The 20,810-nt window shown below is 36.9% G+C and overlaps 1 protein-coding gene across 1 annotated transcript in view; it reads right to left on the bottom strand.

The window, feature by feature from the left end:
- The window catches only part of METAP1 (methionyl aminopeptidase 1), a 70,888-nt gene that overhangs the window by 8,106 nt on the left and 41,972 nt on the right, over window positions 1-20,810 (bottom strand). The window contains exons 6-10 of the mRNA XM_044682440.1: window positions 19,125-19,208; window positions 16,028-16,166; window positions 14,898-15,029; window positions 11,892-12,035; window positions 6,202-6,267 (exon numbers count right to left, since the gene is read on the bottom strand). Coding sequence (XP_044538375.1) covers window positions 6,202-6,267; window positions 11,892-12,035; window positions 14,898-15,029; window positions 16,028-16,166; window positions 19,125-19,208 — 565 coding nt within the window. The remainder of the gene's footprint in view (window positions 1-6,201; window positions 6,268-11,891; window positions 12,036-14,897; window positions 15,030-16,027; window positions 16,167-19,124; window positions 19,209-20,810) is intronic.

The following is a 20,810-nucleotide window of genomic DNA, read 5'->3' as shown; positions in this document are numbered from 1 at the left end:
TGGGTTATTTTTTGTTTTGTTTTGAATATGCTTTCTTCCATAACATAACTAACATTGTATAACTGTATAACATATATTCATAACATATATTGCTTCCTATCTCAGAGGAGGATGGGGGGAGGGGTATAAAGAACCTGGAAATTCAAAATTTTAGAACTGATGTTAAAATTGCTTTCATATGTAATTGGGGGAAAAAAAAGATACTGAATGACTTTAAAAAACATATTGTTGGAGGCAGCTGGGTAGCTCAGTGGGTTGAGAGTCAGGCCTAGAGACGGGAGGTCCTAGGTTCAAATCCAGCCTCAGACACTTCCCAGCTGTGTGACCCTGGGCAAGTCACTTGACTCCCATTGCCCACCCTTATATCCTCCACCTATGAGCCAATACAAAGAAGTTAAGGGTTTAAGAAAAGACAAAAATAAAAAGAGATGGTTTTGTGGGAGGGGAAGGAGAAGGAATAACAGAAGGAAATCTAAACTGATATAAAACCAAACAAAAGAATCAATAAAAATATTTTTAAAAAAGAATAAAAAATATAGTTTTATGAATTATGTAACCATGAAAAAATATTCTAAATTTTAAAAAAAGGGGAAAAAAATCACATATTGTTGCCTTTTGGTTCTTTTCTACCAAATTTTCCTCTGCTTCAGAAGTTACATATTCCAAATATGTTCATCTCTCATTCACTTCTTCAGAGAGTCTATATCATGAATTTAACTTTTCTAAATCATCCAATTCTATTTTTTAATTCTATTACTAATTTAATGAGAGCTCTAAATTTCTGATGTTCCTAACTTTTTTAAAATGGATTTTATTTGTTCTTTTGAGCTACTCAAGAGTTTATTTTTATTCAACACTTTCTTGGGATTTTACAGGATTCTTTAATCAGATATTATTGGTTCACTTTCTCTTTTATTATGGTATTTTCTAATTTCTCAAATATACAAAGAACTAAATCAAAATTTATAAGAAATTAAATCATTCCCCAATTTACAAATGGTCAAGGAATATGAATAGGCAGTTTACGATGAAGAAATCAAAATCATCAATAATCATATGAAAAATATGTTTGAAATCCCTCCTGATTAGAGAAATGCAAATCAAAACAACCTTACACCTAACCTAGCAGAGTGACCAATGTGACAGTAAAGGAAAATAATAAATGTTGAAGAGGATATGGCAAAATGGGAACACTTTTTATTATGGCATTTGTTTTGAGAGCTTTATATATTCTTTAAGGGTTTCTTTATTCATTCTTTCATCTGGTTTCAGGATCTTCCCTGTTGATTTGTCTGTTTCTGCCCTGGGCTCATATTGGGTCATATTTGATATTTCAGTTTTATTTAATATTCCTTTTCACCCACTTTCTGATCCCACCCATTTTACTGTTAAGTAGTCCCCTAGACAAGAGTTGCAAGCCTGCTTCAGCCTCTTCATGCTGAGGGAAATAGCTTTAGGCTTCATCAGGCTGGTTCCATCTACATTTATAGACACATTATTTCAGGTAGGGTGAAGCTGTCCATATGGGCCAATTTCGTGTTATTAGGCATTATCATGCCATTCTTAAAAGATGAAAGGGGGTTGGGAGAGTTTCCAAGATGTCTGTCTTCCCTTTTAACTATAGAGGGTATGCAAATTTTAAGGAGGCCAAAGGCTTTTTTAAATTAAAATTTTAGGAAAATAATTAAGACCTACTACTGTAGGAAGTAAGGGACAGAGTAAATTTCATAGATTAGCTTTAAGAGGAAAGGAGGAAATTTTGGAAATGAGCTCTGGGAAGGAAAAATATTCTGAAAAAAGGATCTTGGGAATTTTTACTGGAAATTAACAGTCACTGAATCTGGCTTTGAGCTGGGAAGGAGGATTTTTGCTCTGGCATTTTCACTGGGAATCCTAATTTTGTGGAAAGATTAGGGATTCCTGGGATTGGAGAATTTGCCATTGGAGGAGACCTACTTATTCCTGAAGTATAGAGACCATCTGCCTGAGATCCATCTATCAGAAATCCACTGGTGAAGCTAAAACCCAGAGTTTGGTCATCTAGGACTCTGGGTATCGCTAAGAACAACCCCGGGCTTTAGGTAAGGGCTCAAATACATCTGTGAGTCCTTCCTAATTATCCTTTTTTTGTAATTCATATTAATTAGGTTAGTTTATAGTCAGATAGCTGGGTTTTTGGGGTCTTAGTTAGAGATAAGGAGTTTAGAGTAGCTTGAGTGAATTTTCAAGAAGAATTAATTCACCATAAGGTGAACTGGGTATTTCACCATGAGGGTAGTTGGAGACTAGATATATAGTTTTAGGAAATTACCTATCATTTTCCCTTTTCCCTTTTATAAAATTAAACTTTGTTTCTAAGGCCAAGGGGTTTCTGTTTATTGGCCTAGAAAGTTCCCTAGGTGAGTAGTTATCATCTCCCATCCATCTAGGAAGGATTTTTATTTCACTACTGTTAGATATTTCAAGTTGCTGAGGAAATGGAAGGAGACCACAGAATACCTGATGAGACCATAAATCTAGTTTAGAGCCATTTGAGAGGCAGAGATGAGTGCAAAAGTGAAGATAAAAGATGTGAGAAGAGGAAGAGTAGATGGTTGAAAGCTATGGAAAAGGAGATGAGAAAACAAAATGAGATAAAGAGAATAAACAAAGAAAAAGAAATGAGAGAAGAAAGTAAATAAAAAGGCAGGAAAAATAGCTTAGAGAAACAAAAGAAAGGGGCAAATAAGGCAATGCAGGAGAATGGGAAGGATATACAAAAGGAATGAGAAGACTCAGAATAAAATTTCCTTTATAAAAGTTAGATAATTAAGAAAACTTGATGCATTTTTCATTCTGAATAAATCTCAGGTGAAACATTACATCTAGGCTTCATAGGAATTAAAAATCCAAGAACAGATGAAATATTTCTATTAAGCTGATCACTGGCTCAAAAGAAAATATGGAGAGATGGAAGGGAAAAAAAAATTCATGTTCTGATAAACATCCAGATGATTTAACAGTAATTTTCACATAAAAATTTGAGGTTATTTCATTTACCTTTATTATAATAAAATGAAATATATAAAATAATAATTTTTAAAACCTGAGTGGCTCGACTACTTGTCTAGGGACACCTCTATTTTTTAAAAACCCTTACCCTCCATCTTGGAGTCAATACTGTGTATTGGCTCCAAGGCAGAAGAGTGGTAAGGGCTAGGCAATGGGGGTCAAGTGATTTGCCCAGGATCACACAGCTAGGAAGTGTCTGAGGCCAAATTTGAACACAGGACTTCCCATCTCTAGGCCTGGCTCTCAATCCACTGAACCACCCAGCTGCCCCCTAGGGACACCTCTATTAATAGAAGTCCTTTAATTCTGAACACTTGGGTTCTAATGAAGTTATGCAACATCACAAGAGAGCTTGTTTTACTTAATGATAATCTAAACTCCATCCTTGTGAGAATACCAAGTAATTTTGCTTACTCTTTTGAACTACTAAATACCTTAAAGCCACAGTGCCAGTATCAGACTCTATCTATGGACAAGAAAGCTGGATTTACAGGTTAAGGCCTACACCACCCCAGCTATAGTCTCTAGTTTCCTACTCAATCTCCAAAGGACAGCAGCTTTGGATTCCAGACCTGACATGGGGCTGTTTGACATTTGTTGAATACTTTCTAGGTATCCTTCTATCTTGTCATGGAACTACTGAGACACAACCAGTGTGTTCAGTCAGATTTCTGAGGATAGTAGAGTTCCACAGTATTTAGAGGAAAAGCCATCTTGAAATATAGAGGACTGAACAAACTGGCCTTAGCAAATTCTAACTTCCCAGAGATTCAGATTCACCATATCCCAGGCAAAAATCTGCCTGCTCCTACTACCTCTCTATCCCTATCCAGCTAAGTTCTAACATTCTTTATTATCTTTCCTTCTCTACTCTTCTTTTTTTATGAGGTCCTCTGGCATTCCCCAAGACCCATTCAACTTTCTTCCATCATCTCTACCCATCCGCCCTGGTATTCTTTCTAGTCTTGTACTCATGGAAATCTAACTCTCCTCAGAAGACACTGCATTCTTGGAGACTCTCTGCAGGGCTAGTTGTACTCAGGTTCCCTCCCTCTCTGCTTCTCATCTCTGTAGGAAGAATTCAGAATCATATAACTTTAGCTGGAAGGGTCCTCAGAAGCTATCTGGTCCAATCCATAAATGAAAATGCATTGATTATCAACATCTCAGGCATCTAGGTGGCATACTCTATATATTGCTGGATTTGAAGCCAGAAATTCCTGAGTTCAAATCCAGACTCATACACTGATTAGCTGTGTGGCTCTGGGAAATCAATTTAAACTCTCTGGGACTCACTTTCCTTCTCTGCAAAATGAAGACAATAATAGCAGCTATCTGTCAGGTTACTATAGCAAACAAGATAGTATTTGAAAAGTGGTTTACAACAAACTTTAAATATTAGCTATTATTATTATGAACTATCAACTAATCTGAGAACTGGTTATCTACTTGTCTAAAGACCTTGAGGGTAGACAAACTCACTGCTGCATCCTGAAGGAACCCATTCCAATCATGGAATACTCCAAATGTAGTTTTTCATAAAATCTAGTCTATATATTCCTCTCCACAACTCCCCATTTACTCTCTGGGGAAAAACTGTGAGAGTCTCAAGTCTTCTACTCAAGTCTCCAAAGGACAACTTTAGACTGTAGCTATGACAAACGGGTCTCTATGTTTGCTCTAAATAATTTCTCTATGGCCTCTGTATCATTAGGCTGATGTTCTTTGAGAGTACTTTGCATTGTACCCTCTACATACTAGGTATTTTATGAATGTTTGCTAAGTATTTACTCCCTAAAGACTTTGTAATTCACTTTCTACTCCATACGTATTTCTCTTTTATTAGAGTAAAAAAAGCCCAACAAAACCTACAATTATAACAGAACTGTACCTAGTAATAAAAAACACTTTAGGTCAGTCAAGTGTCTTCTTGTACTACACCAACACTTGAAAATCATTTAGGAAGAAATGCCTATTTTCTAATTTCCCTGGCCATTCTTTGGCTGGTTGAGAAAAAAACCTCTGCAGCATGTGCTTCTCCTAAAGATCTCATAGGAAGAATTCCAGAGCAGCAGCAATCAAATGAGACAGCTAGAATTAAAAAAGCAATGAAGGCTCCTTATTTAATGTAGTCACAGCAATCCTGATGATACCACTATCAGCCCTGCCAAATCCTGGATGAATTGTGTTGAAGATGCCAAAAAAAGGAAAACAGCAGTCTCCCAGACAAGGACTGCCACTTCATGAGACCCAAGTGGCCTTCAACCTAGTCAAAATTATAGAATATCTTCAAGTTCCATGCCACCCAACTCTGCTTTCTGATATTAGGCATAAAAATAGTATCTTCTAAATGAAAGTAAGCAGGCAACTCCTGAGAGGGCCAGAGGCTTTTTGGCCAGATCCAACCAGAGTGGGCTTGATAAGCTTGGGGACTTACCTCCAAGGCAAGTTTACTAGAACTAACCAACAGAGAGGTGAACTTGAGCAGCCTGCCAAAACAGATGTTTCCTTTGGGGAATAAGCTAAACAATCCCTTTGGGTGACAGAACACGGAGTGGAAGGAAACAGGATGAGTACCTGCTGTTCTGATATCATGGGAGGAAGGCAGCTAGGACAGTCAGACCCATTCACTGAAAGACCAAGCAAGTCACTGCTGACTGCTCTACTAGTATCTACATTCTGAAGGGAGCCCATGGAAGAGAGTCTCCATAGACTTCATAAAAGGGAAGCTACCTTTCATTCCCAAATCTCCAGCCCCATAGAACATGGTCACCTCAGCCACCACAGAGATCACCAACCTTTCCTAGAGACCCTCAAACATGGGTCACACATGCAAAAAACTCCGCCACAAGTCTTCCTGCCTATGGCTACTGTCTCTTAAGGACTGAAACAAGCCTGAATCCTAGCAATTCTTGAGGTGATTTTGATAGGAAAATATTTTTCCTAATGATATTAATATGTAGTGTAACTACTTTCTAACCAAATCTTTCTTCTCTTCTGAGTTTCTAAATAAAAATTAAGCACAAAGTCAAAGTAGAGGCCAAGAAATCAAAACAAAGAGAAGGGTGGAAACATGGTTGCAATTTACCAACCAAAAAATCAAAGTGCCATCCTCTAATTAAGAACTATTGTATATTTGTTCTTCCTTACCTTCACAGATCATGGGCTCAATTGTAAATACATGACCAGGCTTCATCACTCCAACTGCTTTATTTTCTGAAATAAAAATACAAATCACAAATAAATAAATCTCAAGATTCAGCATTTCCCCTCTTCTTGGCCCCACCTCAAAAAAAAAAAATCCTCTTCAAGTCTTAGCTTATAAAGCAAAACACTGGGGGAAAAGAATGAAAATAAACATCGTATACTTATATCAATGACCATTAAGCTAATTTTTCATTCCATTCTTTAGATGTAGTTTTTCTCCAAATATATTTCACTACTTAAAAGTACATTTACAAAACAGCAAAGAATTCTTATGCTTTATTTTACATATGCATGGTTTCTCCTGGAAAAAAAAGAATATATTGTTCATCTCTGAGAAATAGAGTGTTCATTGGATTATGGGACCAAGGATAACTCCTCATTCACTATCTAGTTATAAAAGGGAATGGGACAAATAATTTAGACCAAACAAGTTATCCTTATTTTCCATTTTTAGAGAGTAAATAGCCTTTGTATTTGGTTTGTTTGGATGATCCTTTTTTTTATTTAAAGGAAGAATGGCAAAATGGGGACTACTACTATTGGCATCTGATTTTATTCTATGTTAATGGCTTTGTGTGTTTCTTGATTTTAAATTCTATTTAAAAGATAAAATATTAGTTTAAAAACCTGTGATTTCTAAAGTATTGCCAAAAAGTAGCTGAAGAATCTCTTTTTATTCTAGGGACAGAAGAGAAGCTAGTCTGTCGTAACAACTACCAATGGCAAAGCAAATACATGATTTCATCTACTACTTTCTGGCTATCATAAGAACCTGATGGGTATTTTCACCTTTTATCTTAGTTGCTTATTAATAGCCCTCCAAGTAAGATTAGGTTTTCTGGACTTTACAACCAGTTTTTCTTAGATATGTGAATATATGAGAAAAGTTAGGACATTCTGAAAGTAACATGTTGAATTTTGCATATACAGTAAAAAAAGGAAAAGAAAATGCAAATGTAGGGTAGGCAGCCTGGGAAGTGGCAAACTAGCAAGTAAGATAATACAGTCAGGCACTGTGTTGTTCAAGGCTTGGTTCTGCTACTGACTTGCTCTGTGACCTTGGGCAAGCCATCTCACCTCTGTTTTTCAGTTTCTTAGTCTTCAAGAGTGTTTGTGAAAGCCCTTTCAAAACTGTCAAGTGTTCATGCAAATATAAGCTAGTATTATTAACTCCTGCCCAGTAATGACTTCATTTGAGCAGGAAGGCAAAAGGTAACATATACACCCAACTGTATCCATCCAGGGATCATTCAAAAATCAGAAAAGGCAGAGTTCAGCAAGCAAACAGAGGCACTATATATAGTAGCAAGGAGTCAGGAAAACCTGACTTCAAGCCTTGGCTCTGATACATTCTAGCTATGTTATGCAATCTCTCAGGGTCCCAGGCAAAACTTAAAAAGATTAAGTTTGCAGAGTACATGGTATCACCGCTGGTGAAGAGAATTCCTCATCTAGAGTAGGTTTAGTTGTTTTTGTTTATTTTTAAAAAGGAAGACTAGAGGGGCCCCAGGGAAATCCTGCACATTGTACATATATCCCTCCCTGCTTAGGTAAAGAATGACCTACAAGGTGCTTATAGGGAGGTACTTATAAATAAGAACACAATTTTTCTTTTCATGGACTTATCTTTAAAAATTAGTTATTGCTGATTATTGAAAATTCTTGCTCTATCATTAGCTCCTAGAAATATAAGAAGCTGACTGATGTTTTGCTATAGCAAACTTCACAAATAGTTTTAAGAAAATCAAATACATAGGAATCAAGGATTTTGCTTCTCTGATAGGCTGTAGGCCTCCTGACAGAAAGTACAATGAAGGCCAGGCCCTGTAGGAGGTAGGGGTAGGAATCAGGGAAGAAAGGTTTAAATCATATCCAGACTCCTTACTAAATGTTCACACCTGCTATTAGGAAGGCTTCCTGATACCTGCTAGGTCATAGCAATATGGCAGGTTCAGCAGTGTACATCATTACTACTCTGCTTGGTATCATTCCCCAATGGTTAACAAAGAACTAACTCCCTCCTACTTCCCCCCATCCATGTGATACGAACATGGAGAAAACAAACCCCTCTCTTTAATCTCATCTGTCTGCTCCCTCATTTCCAGACTCCTCAACACTGTCCCAATAATATCCTACTCCAGAACTGCATCATCACACTGGAACCTCTTCAACTCTTATTCCTTATTTAAGTAATTAATTAATTCTCTCATCTTATACCATTTCATCTCTTGTTTCTGCCACCCTCAATCTCCCTCTTGATGGTACTGTCTCTCTGGCCACCTTTCAAGTACTATTTATAAGCGCCAATCTGCTGATCTTGATAGAGTCAAAATACTCCTTACTCTTCCCATTTCAACTTTTAGACTCTCCTCCTACACCATAATTTGGCAACCTCCTTCCTTTTAAGGGTCCTTCAATGCAATTTTATCACCCAATCCAGATAGGATAGCCACTATTCAAAGGCCTCCTAAAGATTCCCCCCCTCTTTCCCTAATGAGTTTACTATCTAGTTCACAGTATTTCATGTCATCCCAACCCATTTCTCATTCTAGGGGACCTCTACATACATGAGAGTGTGATCTCACATATTCTAATTTCCAAAATTTTCAATCAATTCAACTCTCATAAACCGCTCCTCCATTTTATCTCAGCTGGACCCTAGGATGATGATATCCTTGACCTTGCCAAATTCCATGTCCAAAAAAATTTCTTTATCTTAGCTTTCCACCTCCCTAGGTTTAATCCCCCTAAATCTTCTCTTTATCCCCCTGTCCCCATCCTATCATCTCTCAGTGCAAGCTATCACTCTTGCAGCTAGATGTGTCAATAAATATGACCATTAGGACTGGAGTCAAGAAGATCCATTTCAAAACTGAGCAAGTCACTGAACTGGTTTGCCTCAGTTTCCTCGACTGCAAAACTGGGATTATAATAGCACCTATCTCCTAGGGTGGTTGTAAGACTCATGTGCTAATATTTGTAAAGTGCCTAGCACATAGCAGGCACTACATAAACAAAGACCAGCTATTATTATGTCTGAAACAGAACTCCTGATCTTTTCCTCTCATACCTTCCACTCTTCCTACTTATTTCTCTATTACTACTGAGGGCATGAGCATCCTTCCAATTACCAAGGCTCACCACTGGTTTCATCCTTGATTCCTTTCTAATTTACCCAACATACCCAATCCATTGCCAAATTTTGTACTGTCCTTTGTCACATTTTATATCCCTCTCTCTCCATTCATATAGACACCCCTCTAATTCTGGTCCTCATTACCTCTTACCTGGAAAATAAAAAGGCCTAAAGCCTCCTACTGGACCTCCATGCTTGAGGTCTCTCCTCACTCTTAACTGTCCTGTTCAGAGCCTAACATGATTTTCCTAAAGGGTTGGTTGCATCCCAAACTAAGACGCTCCCAATGGCTTGCATTTAAAGCCTTCCTCTTTCCAGTCTTCTTCAATTCTACTTCCTTTCATGCACATTCTACAATCCATCTGCCTACCAAGAAATACTCTTCTCAATCTCCTACTCTTAGAATTCTCAGATTCATCTCAAACACCACTTCTTCTAGGTTTTTCTAGTCTCTTAACTGCTAGTGTAGCTCTAAAGTTAACCCCTTAGCTTCTCTAAGGTGGCTTCTAACTACTCTGTAATTATCTTGCACATACTCATTTATATTCATTGTTTCCAACAAGTAAATTCAAATTCTTTAAAGGTAGGAACTATTTTTGCTTTTTCTTTGCATTCCCAGCATTTAGCACAATGCTTAGGACACAGTAAGTACTCAATAAATGCTTTCTTAAAATCAATATTGTGTATTAGAGAGTGGCAAGGGCTGGCAATGGGGATTAAATGACTTACCCAGAGTCACACAAGCTAGGAGGTGTCTGAGGTAAAATCTGAACCTAGGACATCCTGCCTCTCTAGGCCTGGTTCTCAATCCACTGAACCATCCAGCTGCCCCCAATAATACATGCTTTTTTGTTTTTGAATAAATGGTTTTTGATGAATTTTTTCTTATGAGTTAAGAGAAAATCTCAGGAATTATCTAGTCCAACGCTAATCCATTAGAGGTAAGGAAACAGGTTTGGAGGGTGGCCTGCCTAACTCTTAAGACTCTGCACATGTTGTTTCCCCCACCTGCTCCATCTTCTCAACTATTTCAAATAGTAATATCTTTCATGTCTCAAAATCCATACTCTCCAAATCTTCCCAGCCTAATTTTTTGACCCTGACAATCTGCCCATTCTCTGAATCTCTATAGAGCATAATAAAATCAGAGATCTAGATAGAAAAAGCCTCAGAGGCCACCCGGCCCAAGCTCCTTTTATAGATAAGGAAAGTGAGGCATAGGGAGGTTAAGTCATCTGTCTACACCACTCATGTGAGTTCCTAATGCTGCACTCTCTTCTCCTGTTGTGTTGTATCCCTAGCTACACTGTAAAAGCTTACATTACAATGCATAGCACTATAAGTTTTATGAAGCACTTTTCCCAGTTTTTTAGAAATATTAAAAATACATATTTAAAATTTAGCTATTCCACTTTATTGCCTTTATCATTTTTTAGTAAACTACATCCTCCTCCCCCTTCAAAGTATTCCCCCTAAAACAAAGAGAAAAGTAGTTATGAGAAGCTGTACAACAAGGTAACTGGAGTTTTTAGTGTATGCAATATTCTATTCACCATCTACTAATCCCAAAGAAGGCAGTGTGCTCTAACATCAGCCATCTGGAACCAACAATGGCTTTCGTGTTCAATCTGAATTGTTATTTTTCTAATGTTCAAAACACAGGGATCCAATAAACTTCTTAAAGACTTTTTAAAATGAAAAATTATGCTTATACAAGATGACCTTAGAAAAGGCATTTGTTGGCATGTAAAATGTATTCTTTCTTAGCATAACACTAATCACCTACAGAATTATAGGAGGGTGATTGCTCAGTAGGAAAAACTCAAATTAAGCCTGCTTCTAATGTCTTATTGGGTGTGTGTGTGATATGGGGTGGACGGTTGGGAAGAACTTTGGTTCTCAACAGCTCCCACAGCAGACCAAAGACAGGCTGAGTAGATCAAAATGCCAGACTTTGCACATCTGTCGTTTGAGGGCCACCCCTGATGAGTTTCAAGAGATTCATTCCCAAATTAGCTATAGAAACCCTCTTATGAACCAACACGAGTCTGAACCTTTGAACTAGAAAGAAATAAAACTGCCCTGGCCCCAGGTTACAGCAGATATGTGTATGAGGTGGGTGACTTCTGCTCAATGTGTCCAAAGGAAAATGTCCCCAATTACTGCTGCATATGTGAAGAATAGAAGCACAAACAAACCACTAGAACAAAAAAATTGACTGTTTGTCTCTGGGAAGAGACAGTAAAAACATAAGTTTTTCTAAATTCTATAGCCTATACTCTATTGATGACTTTCTTCCAGCATACACAGGGACACCCAACCAAAAACAACAAAGTTCCTTGAGAGCTTTTAAAATTTAAAACCTCAGTGATTAGCACAGTGCTTGGTATACAACAGATAATTAAATTCACTAATTGATTTATTCATTCATTCATGGTAGACATTCAAAATTTGTTGACTCAATATCCAATACCTCAAGCTCATGTATGGTACTCACTGGCATAATGTGGTACATTGGGGGCTGTATGGAAAAGCTTATGGATTCCATGTCCACAGTAGCTTCGAACAACTGAAAAACCATTTGCTTGGGCATGCTTCTGAATGATGTTTCCCAGCTCTCTGTACCGAACTCCAGGTTTCACTACAAAGGAAATTATATTTTACTAAGAAAAAACTCACAATAGTACTCAAAAGATTCAAAAATAAGGGCACCTCTTCTTATCTTATGGGCAGGAACAGAATGCCAGGCAATCTATCAGAGACCCAGACCAATAGGCTTAAAGTAAAGGTCCTCAGCATCCTGAAGGGCCGTTTTCAGTCCTTTCATTAGCAGTGAATGTTTGGCAACAATGATTCTCAAATGTTTTGCTCTCATGAGCCCTTTATACTCTTGAAAATTATTCTGGCCCTTCCAAAAAGCTCTTGTGGGTTTTAGCTAACCATAAGTATTGTACTGGAAATGAAAACATCTTGATATTATTGTGAAAGTAATTTTGATCCCAAAGATCTCCTAAAAAGCTCTCAAGAATGGCGCAGAGGTCCCACTTTGAGAACTGCTGCTGCAGTGGAAGGCAGAAATCAAGATTTTCTAATATTGCTTTGTGGTAGCCTAGGTCACATTTGGAGCATATCAGAGTATAATAAGCAAATTTCCCATTGGCCCCTTTAAAAATTTATTGATATCTTATGTTTTTACATAATTTTCATTTCCAAATTCTCCACCTCTCCTCTTTCTTCCAGTAAGTCATCCCTTGTTCAAACAAAACAAAACAAAAAAACAGAAATTAAATCAACACAGCAATGCAATATTTTGCCTACTTTCCCCAGCTTCTGTAAGAAGGATGGGAGGTGTTCTTTTATAACCTTTAGGGATGAGCTCAGTCATTAAAATCCCATAGCACTCCCTTGTGTCCTTCTCATTTACATCATTATACTCATTATACTTATTGTGGATAATATTTTCCTGGTTGTCCTCAATGTAGATTTGGATCAGTTCTTAAAACTTCCTGTGCTGTTATAAATTGTTCATAATTGTACTTTCTTCTGGTATAGCAATTTTGTTGCTATCAGTCACGTCAGTCATGTCTGACCATTCATATTCTTGGTGAAGATACTGAAGTAGTTTGCCATTTTCTTTACTCATTTTACAGATGGTGTGATAATGAAATTAATTCTACCCTGCCATTCTTAGATTTAATCACCAAATATGTAAACACCACCACTTAATTCACAAGTGGGGAAACCTGTAACCCACATGTGCAAAAGTGGGTGACAAATCAGAACTGAATGACTGCCCCCTAAGCAGTCCTAAGCAAAGCGTCTGTTGTGAGTAGACACATAAACTAGAAGGAATACACAGGAAGTGGCACAAAAGAAGCGCCTTTAAAAAGGAGTGACAACTTCCTGTAACTCTCTTCTTGTTCCTATCTTGGACCTGAAAGAAGCTATGGCTGTCTGTCTAGGACTTTGGACATGGTGAGACAGATCTTAAAATTCTCTCTTAGAACTACACGTGTTAAGTGCAAAAACTGGCTTTTCCTGGGTTTCTCTAAAGGAACTCTCCTTTCAAGAAAGGCTTCATGGCCGAAGCTTTTGCTTCATTCATCCCTGGCCTTCAGCCCTCAGCCCTCGGCTCAAGGCTGATCCTTTTCTGACTGAGGACTAGTTAGACCTGCCTGGGTTAAGCCAGAAACTGGGGCAAATTATTTAGTGTGTTAATTATCTTACCTTATCCTCTCTCTAATTTTCTTACTTACTTTCTCTCTCTCTTCTCATTTGTAAATAAACTACCATAAAAGTCATTCTGACTTGAGGTTTTCTCATTAGGAATTGATATTTATTCATTTCCATGGTGACCAAAACTTTTAATATTCAGTCAACCAAACCCTAATTTTTAATCCTTTACAATGGGGAAACTAAGGCAAACAGACTTCAGTGATTTGTCCAGGGTCACCTAGCTAGTAAGTGTCTGAGGCCAGATCTGAACTCAGAAAGATGAATCTTCCTGACTCAAGACTCAGCACTCCATCTACTCCATCACCTCGCTGCCACAAATAAGCACTTAATAAACTTTTACTGGATTAGATTGTAAATAATGCTGTATTATTTTGATTTGCTTAATGTTCTTCTTTGTTATAAGGAAGATCAGCTGTAGAAAGATAACAAGTCTTAGAAAATACAAAGGACCTGAATTCATCTCAACTATGTGACCAATCAAGCAATTTAAACTCTAAGTGCTCCCAAGCAACTACATATTGAAGAGGGCAGTTAGGTGACTCAATGGATAGACTAAGTAGATAGAGCACTAGGCCTAGAGTCTAGAGGACTTGGTTCAAATCTGATCTCAGATGTTTTCTTACTTGTGTGACTCTAGGCAAGTCATTCAACCCTGGCTGTCCTTTCCTTGTTCTTCTGTCTTAGAGTTATTACTAAGACAAAAAAAATGAGGGTTTTAGGGGTAAAGACTACATACTGAAGTACAAGTACTAATCTGTCTTGATAGCTTTTTACTATCTAACTAAGGAATTCCTTAACTCAATAAAATCAAGAGTCTGAATTAGGGTATTAATAGTCTCACTGAGTACTGCTCAAGGGCAGTAAACATCTGGAGAATTTTGTTTAGTAGCAATAGGGGAACATTTTAAGACATGTCTAAAAGCAATTGAACAGAAGGATAAACCTTGTTGAGAAAACCAGGATTGTTTGGCTTGGAGAATTAGAAAGAATATGAGAGCTGACTCAGTTTTTCAAGCACTGTTATGAGAAAGAGGAAATCAAGGGGCATGTTTCTTTGCCCAGCAGAATGAGGCCCATGGTTTACATATTTGCCCAGAATGAGCCAGAGTTTACATATCAGAGTAAGGAAGAGCTTTCTCTCAAAGAGGTATCCAAAAAACTCTCCAATACACATGTCCAAGCAGAGATGATAGGTTGAGAAGCTCAGAGCAAGGAAGGAGTCAGCACATAACTACTGTAATCAGCTATTACTGCCACCAGGTCTCACCTGCATCAATTGCTTGCATGAGACACTCATAAGTTGTCTGGACCAGCTTTCTTGCACTTTCATCCACTTCTCCAACAAAAAATGTCTCATTCAGGTCCCCATGATAACCATTTCGATAGATAGTGATATCCACTAAGAAGAAAAAACCCACACTATTAACATATCACATCTTCCTCTTAGAACTATAACTTTGCTTTAGTGACAAAGATCCTTAATGGAAAAGAAAAAAGTTGCTACATACTCCAAATGAATGACAAAGCTTTAAAAAACTGTCATCCATCTAGTGTAAAATTCTTTCTCCTAAGGCAACAGTAGCATAGGTAAGAAGAAAACATCAGTGCTAACTGAAGTAATCATTCAGACATGCCACTGGCTAGCTCATCATTTTTCAGGAAAGGGGATATTTTTCAGCCATCAAGATTTGAATTTTATAAGACAGGACTAGAAAAAGAGTGAAAAAATTTGAAGCTAAAATATAACAACCATACTAAAATAAGGTTACCTCTCTATGTCCATTATATAAGATAAAAGAATCTTTAAAGTGCCATGAATTCATAAACCAACCAATCTGAAAATTTAGAATTATGTTAAGAAACCGACTAAAATGCTATATTTTTTCACCCAGGAAGCTCACTCAGTCATGCACAAGGGAATATGTTCTAAAAGTAGATGATGGAGAGATGCAGAATGCTACTTATACTGCACCATTAATAAAATCCTTCCCTCTTTTTGGCACTACACAATGACTTGTTTACCTCTGGGCTGCTATGACTGAAGTAATGCTTTAAGAATAAGGAATATAAAAGTGTTATCAATAGGGACTCAAAAACAAAATGTCAAAAACATTTAAAGCCATGATTTATGAATTCACTGAACAGTGAGGATTTCCTAAAAGTAAGCATGTAAGCACCATGTAAGCAAACTATTACAAAAGCATTTCTAAAAAGTGTGGCCTTTTACTACCCCAATTTTTGAAATGGAACAACATTAAAGGTGAAGAGAAACAGTCAGGGCTAAACAATTCAGTTCATCCATTTGTAATAACCCTACCCTTCTCCCCCACCATATGAGATCTCATTCTTGCTTCAGTGATTTTCTCAGTGGAGAAGTCATAATTTTATATTCCCTACCATTAACAATATCACCATCTTGCAAGGGTCTCCTGTCTGGAATTCCATGGCAGATCACTTCATTCACTGAAGTACAACATGACTTGGGAAAATTATAATAATTCAGTGGAGATGGATAGCAATTTCTTGCTATGCATGCCTGTAATATTTAAAAATATATGAAGGAAAAATAATTTAGAATATGAAAAAGGACAAATCACACATAATCAGCACCTCTGTAATCATTCAAACTTACTATCTATATGAGTTCAAAGTAACTGCTGCTATTTCAGTAGTCTTGTGCTTTAAGATCACTCTTAAGTTCATAGCATCCCAGATTTAAAGCTGGCAGAGACTAACTTCAAATTCTTGATTTCACAGATTAGAAAACTGAGGCCTGGAGAGGTGTTATGACTTGCCCAATATCACATAAGCAGTAACTGAAAAATCTAGGATTTGAATACAGGTCCTCTGACTCCACATCAAATATTCTTTCCATTGGACTGTGATACCCCTCTCTATTTTTATAAAAAGATTTAATGACATGTATTCATAAACCAACCATTCTGGAAATTTGGAATTATGTTACTACAGTGACTAAAACGCCTAGATTCCTTCATCTAGAAATTCCACTGCTAGGTACATACCCAAGGAGGTTCATGATAAAAAGAAAGATCCCCTACATAACAAAATATAGTAATAGTATTAAAAAATAGCAAAGAACTGAGAATAAGGTAGATTCTATTAGCATGAGGAATAGCTAAACAAATTATATCATATTAATGGAATGGAATACTACTACATTATAAGAAATAAAAATGTGGTTTTTGATGTTTGTAAATCAATAAACATTTATTAAGTAGCTATTATATGCCAGACACTATGCTAAGTGCTAGGGATACAAAAATATGCAAAAGGCAAACCCTGCCTTTAAAGAGGCTCATTATCTAATGAAGAAAAAAAAAACATGCAAACATATAGGTAAAATATGAACATGAATAGGAAATTATTAACAAAGGGAAGACACTAGAATTAAGAGAGGTTGGAGAAGTCTTCCATTAAAAGATGAGATATTCATTGGGACTTAAAGGAAAACAAAGACATTAGTAGGTAGAATGGAGGAGGGAGAACATTTGTCAAGTTCAGAATAACTAAAAACAGCCCCACAAAATCCCAATCCAAACCATTGAAAATATTTTTATAGGGGGAAGCTGGATGGCTCAGTGGATTGAGAGCCAGGTCTAGACATGGGAGTTTCTAGGTTCAAATCTGGCCTCAGACACTTCTCAGCTGTGTGACCCTGGGCAAGTCACTTAACCCCCTTTGCATAGCCCTTACCACTCTTCTGCCTTTGAACCAATACTTAGTATTGACTCTAAGATGGAAGGTATGGGTTTGAAAAAAAATTATTACCTGTAATAGGTTATGTAAAAGGCTATAAAACAGATTCAGGAGAATAATCATCATGACTAACAACAACAGAACAATTAAAACCAAATGATACAAAATGCCAAATGACCAAGATGGGCTCCAAAGAAGAGTTAGGAGGCAGTATCTCTGCCTCTTGGCAGAGCTGGATAGCTATTGGCAGTGAAGGCCACATATAACTGCAGGATTGGTCATTTGTTGGTTAGTTAGGGCATGGAAGGGGAAAGAATATATTGGCAACAAAAGCAATATTAAACATCTATCTATCTCTCTAGATAGATAGATATCTAAAAATGTTTTTAATGTCATGAATTCAGAATGTCAGAATCAAAAAAAGACAAAGTCATCAGGCAGAAGATCCTATGGTGATTTTCACAATCTGGGAGTAACATTGAGGGTGTTTGCCAATCAGATCACAGTTGACATGTATTTATTGAATTTGGCTCCAAGTGGAAATAATCAGGTTAAGTTATTTAACTATTTATTCCAGATAGAAGCTATATCTACCCATTTCAGAGAAATAAGAGCATTGCCTGTGATTTATCTTTAGATAAATGTCAAAAATATTAAGGCCATGAATCATGAATTCATTGAATAGGGAAGGTTTCTTGAAGGTAAAACATGTAAAAAACCACATAAGAAAGCACTATAAAGTCATCTCTAAAAGGAGTGACATTTTATCACCCCACTTATTGTTACATTGTTATTTAAAGTATGAACCCTCATCTTTATAGATTAAGATGTCACAGCTCTAGACCTGGAAAGGATGACCTTGGAGATACTGTAGTCCAACCCTCTCGTTTTACAGATAAAGAAATTGAGGGGCAAGAGATAAAGAGGCTTGTCCCAGGTCATAGCTAGTAAGTAGAAGAGGTGGGATTTGAACCCAGATCCTCATTCAGAAACTCAGATGAAAAGAAGAGAGGTACTTAACTCAACCTCTCAACTTCTTTTCAACCAAAATTTCAAAATCAGAGATAAGCTTACTTCTTTAAAAATAGGAATACAAAAACCGTTGACCCTTTTTAAAATTTCATAGTAGGTTATAATGTTTAAAGTGACACAATAAATGAAGCTAAACCAAAAAACTTGCAGTTTCCACAGCGTTCCTGAAGCTGAAGTACCTTCTTCTCCTTCTCCTTCTCCTTCTCCCTCTCCCTCTCCCTTTCCCTCTTCCTCTCCTTCTCCCTCTCCCTCTTCCTCTCCCTCTCCTTCTCCTTCTTCTTTTTAAACCCTTAACTTCTGTGTATTGGCTCACAGGTGTAAGGTGTAAGGGTGGGCAATGGGGGTCAAGTGACTTGCCCAGAGTCACACAGCTGGGAAGTGTCTGAGGCCGAATTTGAACCCAGGACCTCCCGTCTCTAGGCCTGACTCTCAATCAACTGAGCAACCCAGCTGCCCCCCTGAAGTACCCTCTTCTGCCACGTGTAGGTAGCTTTATTTTTATTTGAAAATATCCTACTTTATAATTGACTATTTTTATTTAAGATAGTGATAAAGAGGATGGTTTTTAAGATCTTAAAACATACAATTTGTGAAAGCTTAATGCCAACAAATAGTCAAAAGCTGTTTTGAATTATTTTAGCTCTCTGTCATTTTAAAGATTATATAACTTTCATGTTACATCTAACTTAGGATTTAGAAAAAAGAAGACGATAAACTTTACAGTAAAAAAGTAAAGCTGACTTACTAAATGGACAGCATGGTCTATTTCTTCAGTAGTTACACCTGGTTTAACCATCATTGCGGCAACATCCAACACTTCCCTTGCAAGCTGTAGAGGAGTCATTGAGATCACATTTAGAATGATACAACAGAAATAAAAATGACATCCCTTTCACTCTGCCTTAGATTTTTTAAAGAAACAGGAAGACTAATTTTCATCTTCATTGGGAGACATTAACTTAAGATTTAGTTTTTTTAAGTTTATTAATCTTTCTGAAACTAATTCAAGTAATCATATTTCTAAAAACAAAATGATATATTTATTACTAGAGGTTGCATCTCTGATTGTGTTTGTGTGTGTCCTGACACATAAACTAAATACTAAAAAGTTGATAATCAAAATTTTTAAAAATGTTTACACGCCCAGAAAGATAACTAGATAATCTAAGGAGCAATCATCTAAGAAATTCATTTCTGAAGTGAGTAATATTATATGTGAGTTCTTCTAGTATAGCACACTAAGTATACATTAATTAACTCTACCTGCACTAAGCACATTAGCTATAAGAACAGATGATGTAATGCAATATATTTGTTGTATGTCCAAACCTTAATATGATTTTTATCCCTCAATAATTTACTTCAACAAATATTTATTAAGCACATACAACACGTAAGGCACTGTGCTAGGTGCTATAGAGATATAAAAATAAAAGGAAAAATTTTCCCTGCTCACAAGGAGCTTACATTCTAATAGAATGAATACTGCATTTACACACATATGTAAATTTACTTTGAGAAGGGAGAAACTCATTGCTCTAACTAGAGAAATGAGGAAGGACTTCCTAGAGGAAGTAGCACCCAAATAAGCTTTGAATCAAGCTAAGAATTTTAAGAGGCAAAAGTTAGGAGGGAGTCCATTCTAGGCAGCTGGAGCTAGCGACAGAACACGAAATGGATAAAGAGAATACTAGAATCTGAAATAAGTACAAAGAAGTAAAAAAATCAAACTCTCAAAAACTGTATTTTTGTTCCAGAGGCAATGGGACCTACAGAAAATTATTAGACAAATAAGTGAAATAGTCAAACCTGTGCTTTGGATAGATGAATTTTTTTTTGAGGATAAATTATGTTAGTGGCTGTTTGAGAAGGGGAGAAATGAGAAGGTAGAACTGTAAAGATTAAATTTAATTAATCCTGATTAAATATGGGGCATAAATGAAGGATGGATCAGAGATTGAAAACATGGGTGACTAGAAGAAGGTGGTACCCTTAAAAGAAACAGGGAAGTGAGGAAACAATTTTAGGAGAGAAGATATCAAATTTCACTTTGGACCCGTTTACTTTGAGACCATCAAACAGCTGGTGATGTCAGGCTAGAACTCAGTAGAGATCAAGTCCAAAAGTATAAACCAATGAGATCAACAAGAGAAGGAATAGACAAAAGTGAAAAGGACTCAGAAAAAAGCCTTGAGAGATAGCCTGGTTAGGTGACAGGAAATGATGATTCAACAGCAGCAGCAGTCAGAGATGGAGGAAAACCGGTACACTGCAGTACCATGAAAGGGAAAAGAGTATGTAGAAAAAAAGTGGTGAACAATACCAAAAACTGCAGAGAGGTTTAAAATGGGTAAGAATTGAGAAAAGGCCACCAGGTTTAGCAATTAAAAGGACACTGTTAACTTTGGAAAGAGTAAATAGGTCTGAAACC

This window comes from Gracilinanus agilis, chromosome 6 (assembly GCF_016433145.1).
Source record: "Gracilinanus agilis isolate LMUSP501 chromosome 6, AgileGrace, whole genome shotgun sequence".
In the NCBI taxonomy this organism is placed as follows: Eukaryota; Metazoa; Chordata; class Mammalia; order Didelphimorphia; family Didelphidae; genus Gracilinanus; species Gracilinanus agilis.
This window is presented reverse-complemented; position numbering and strand designations above follow the sequence as displayed.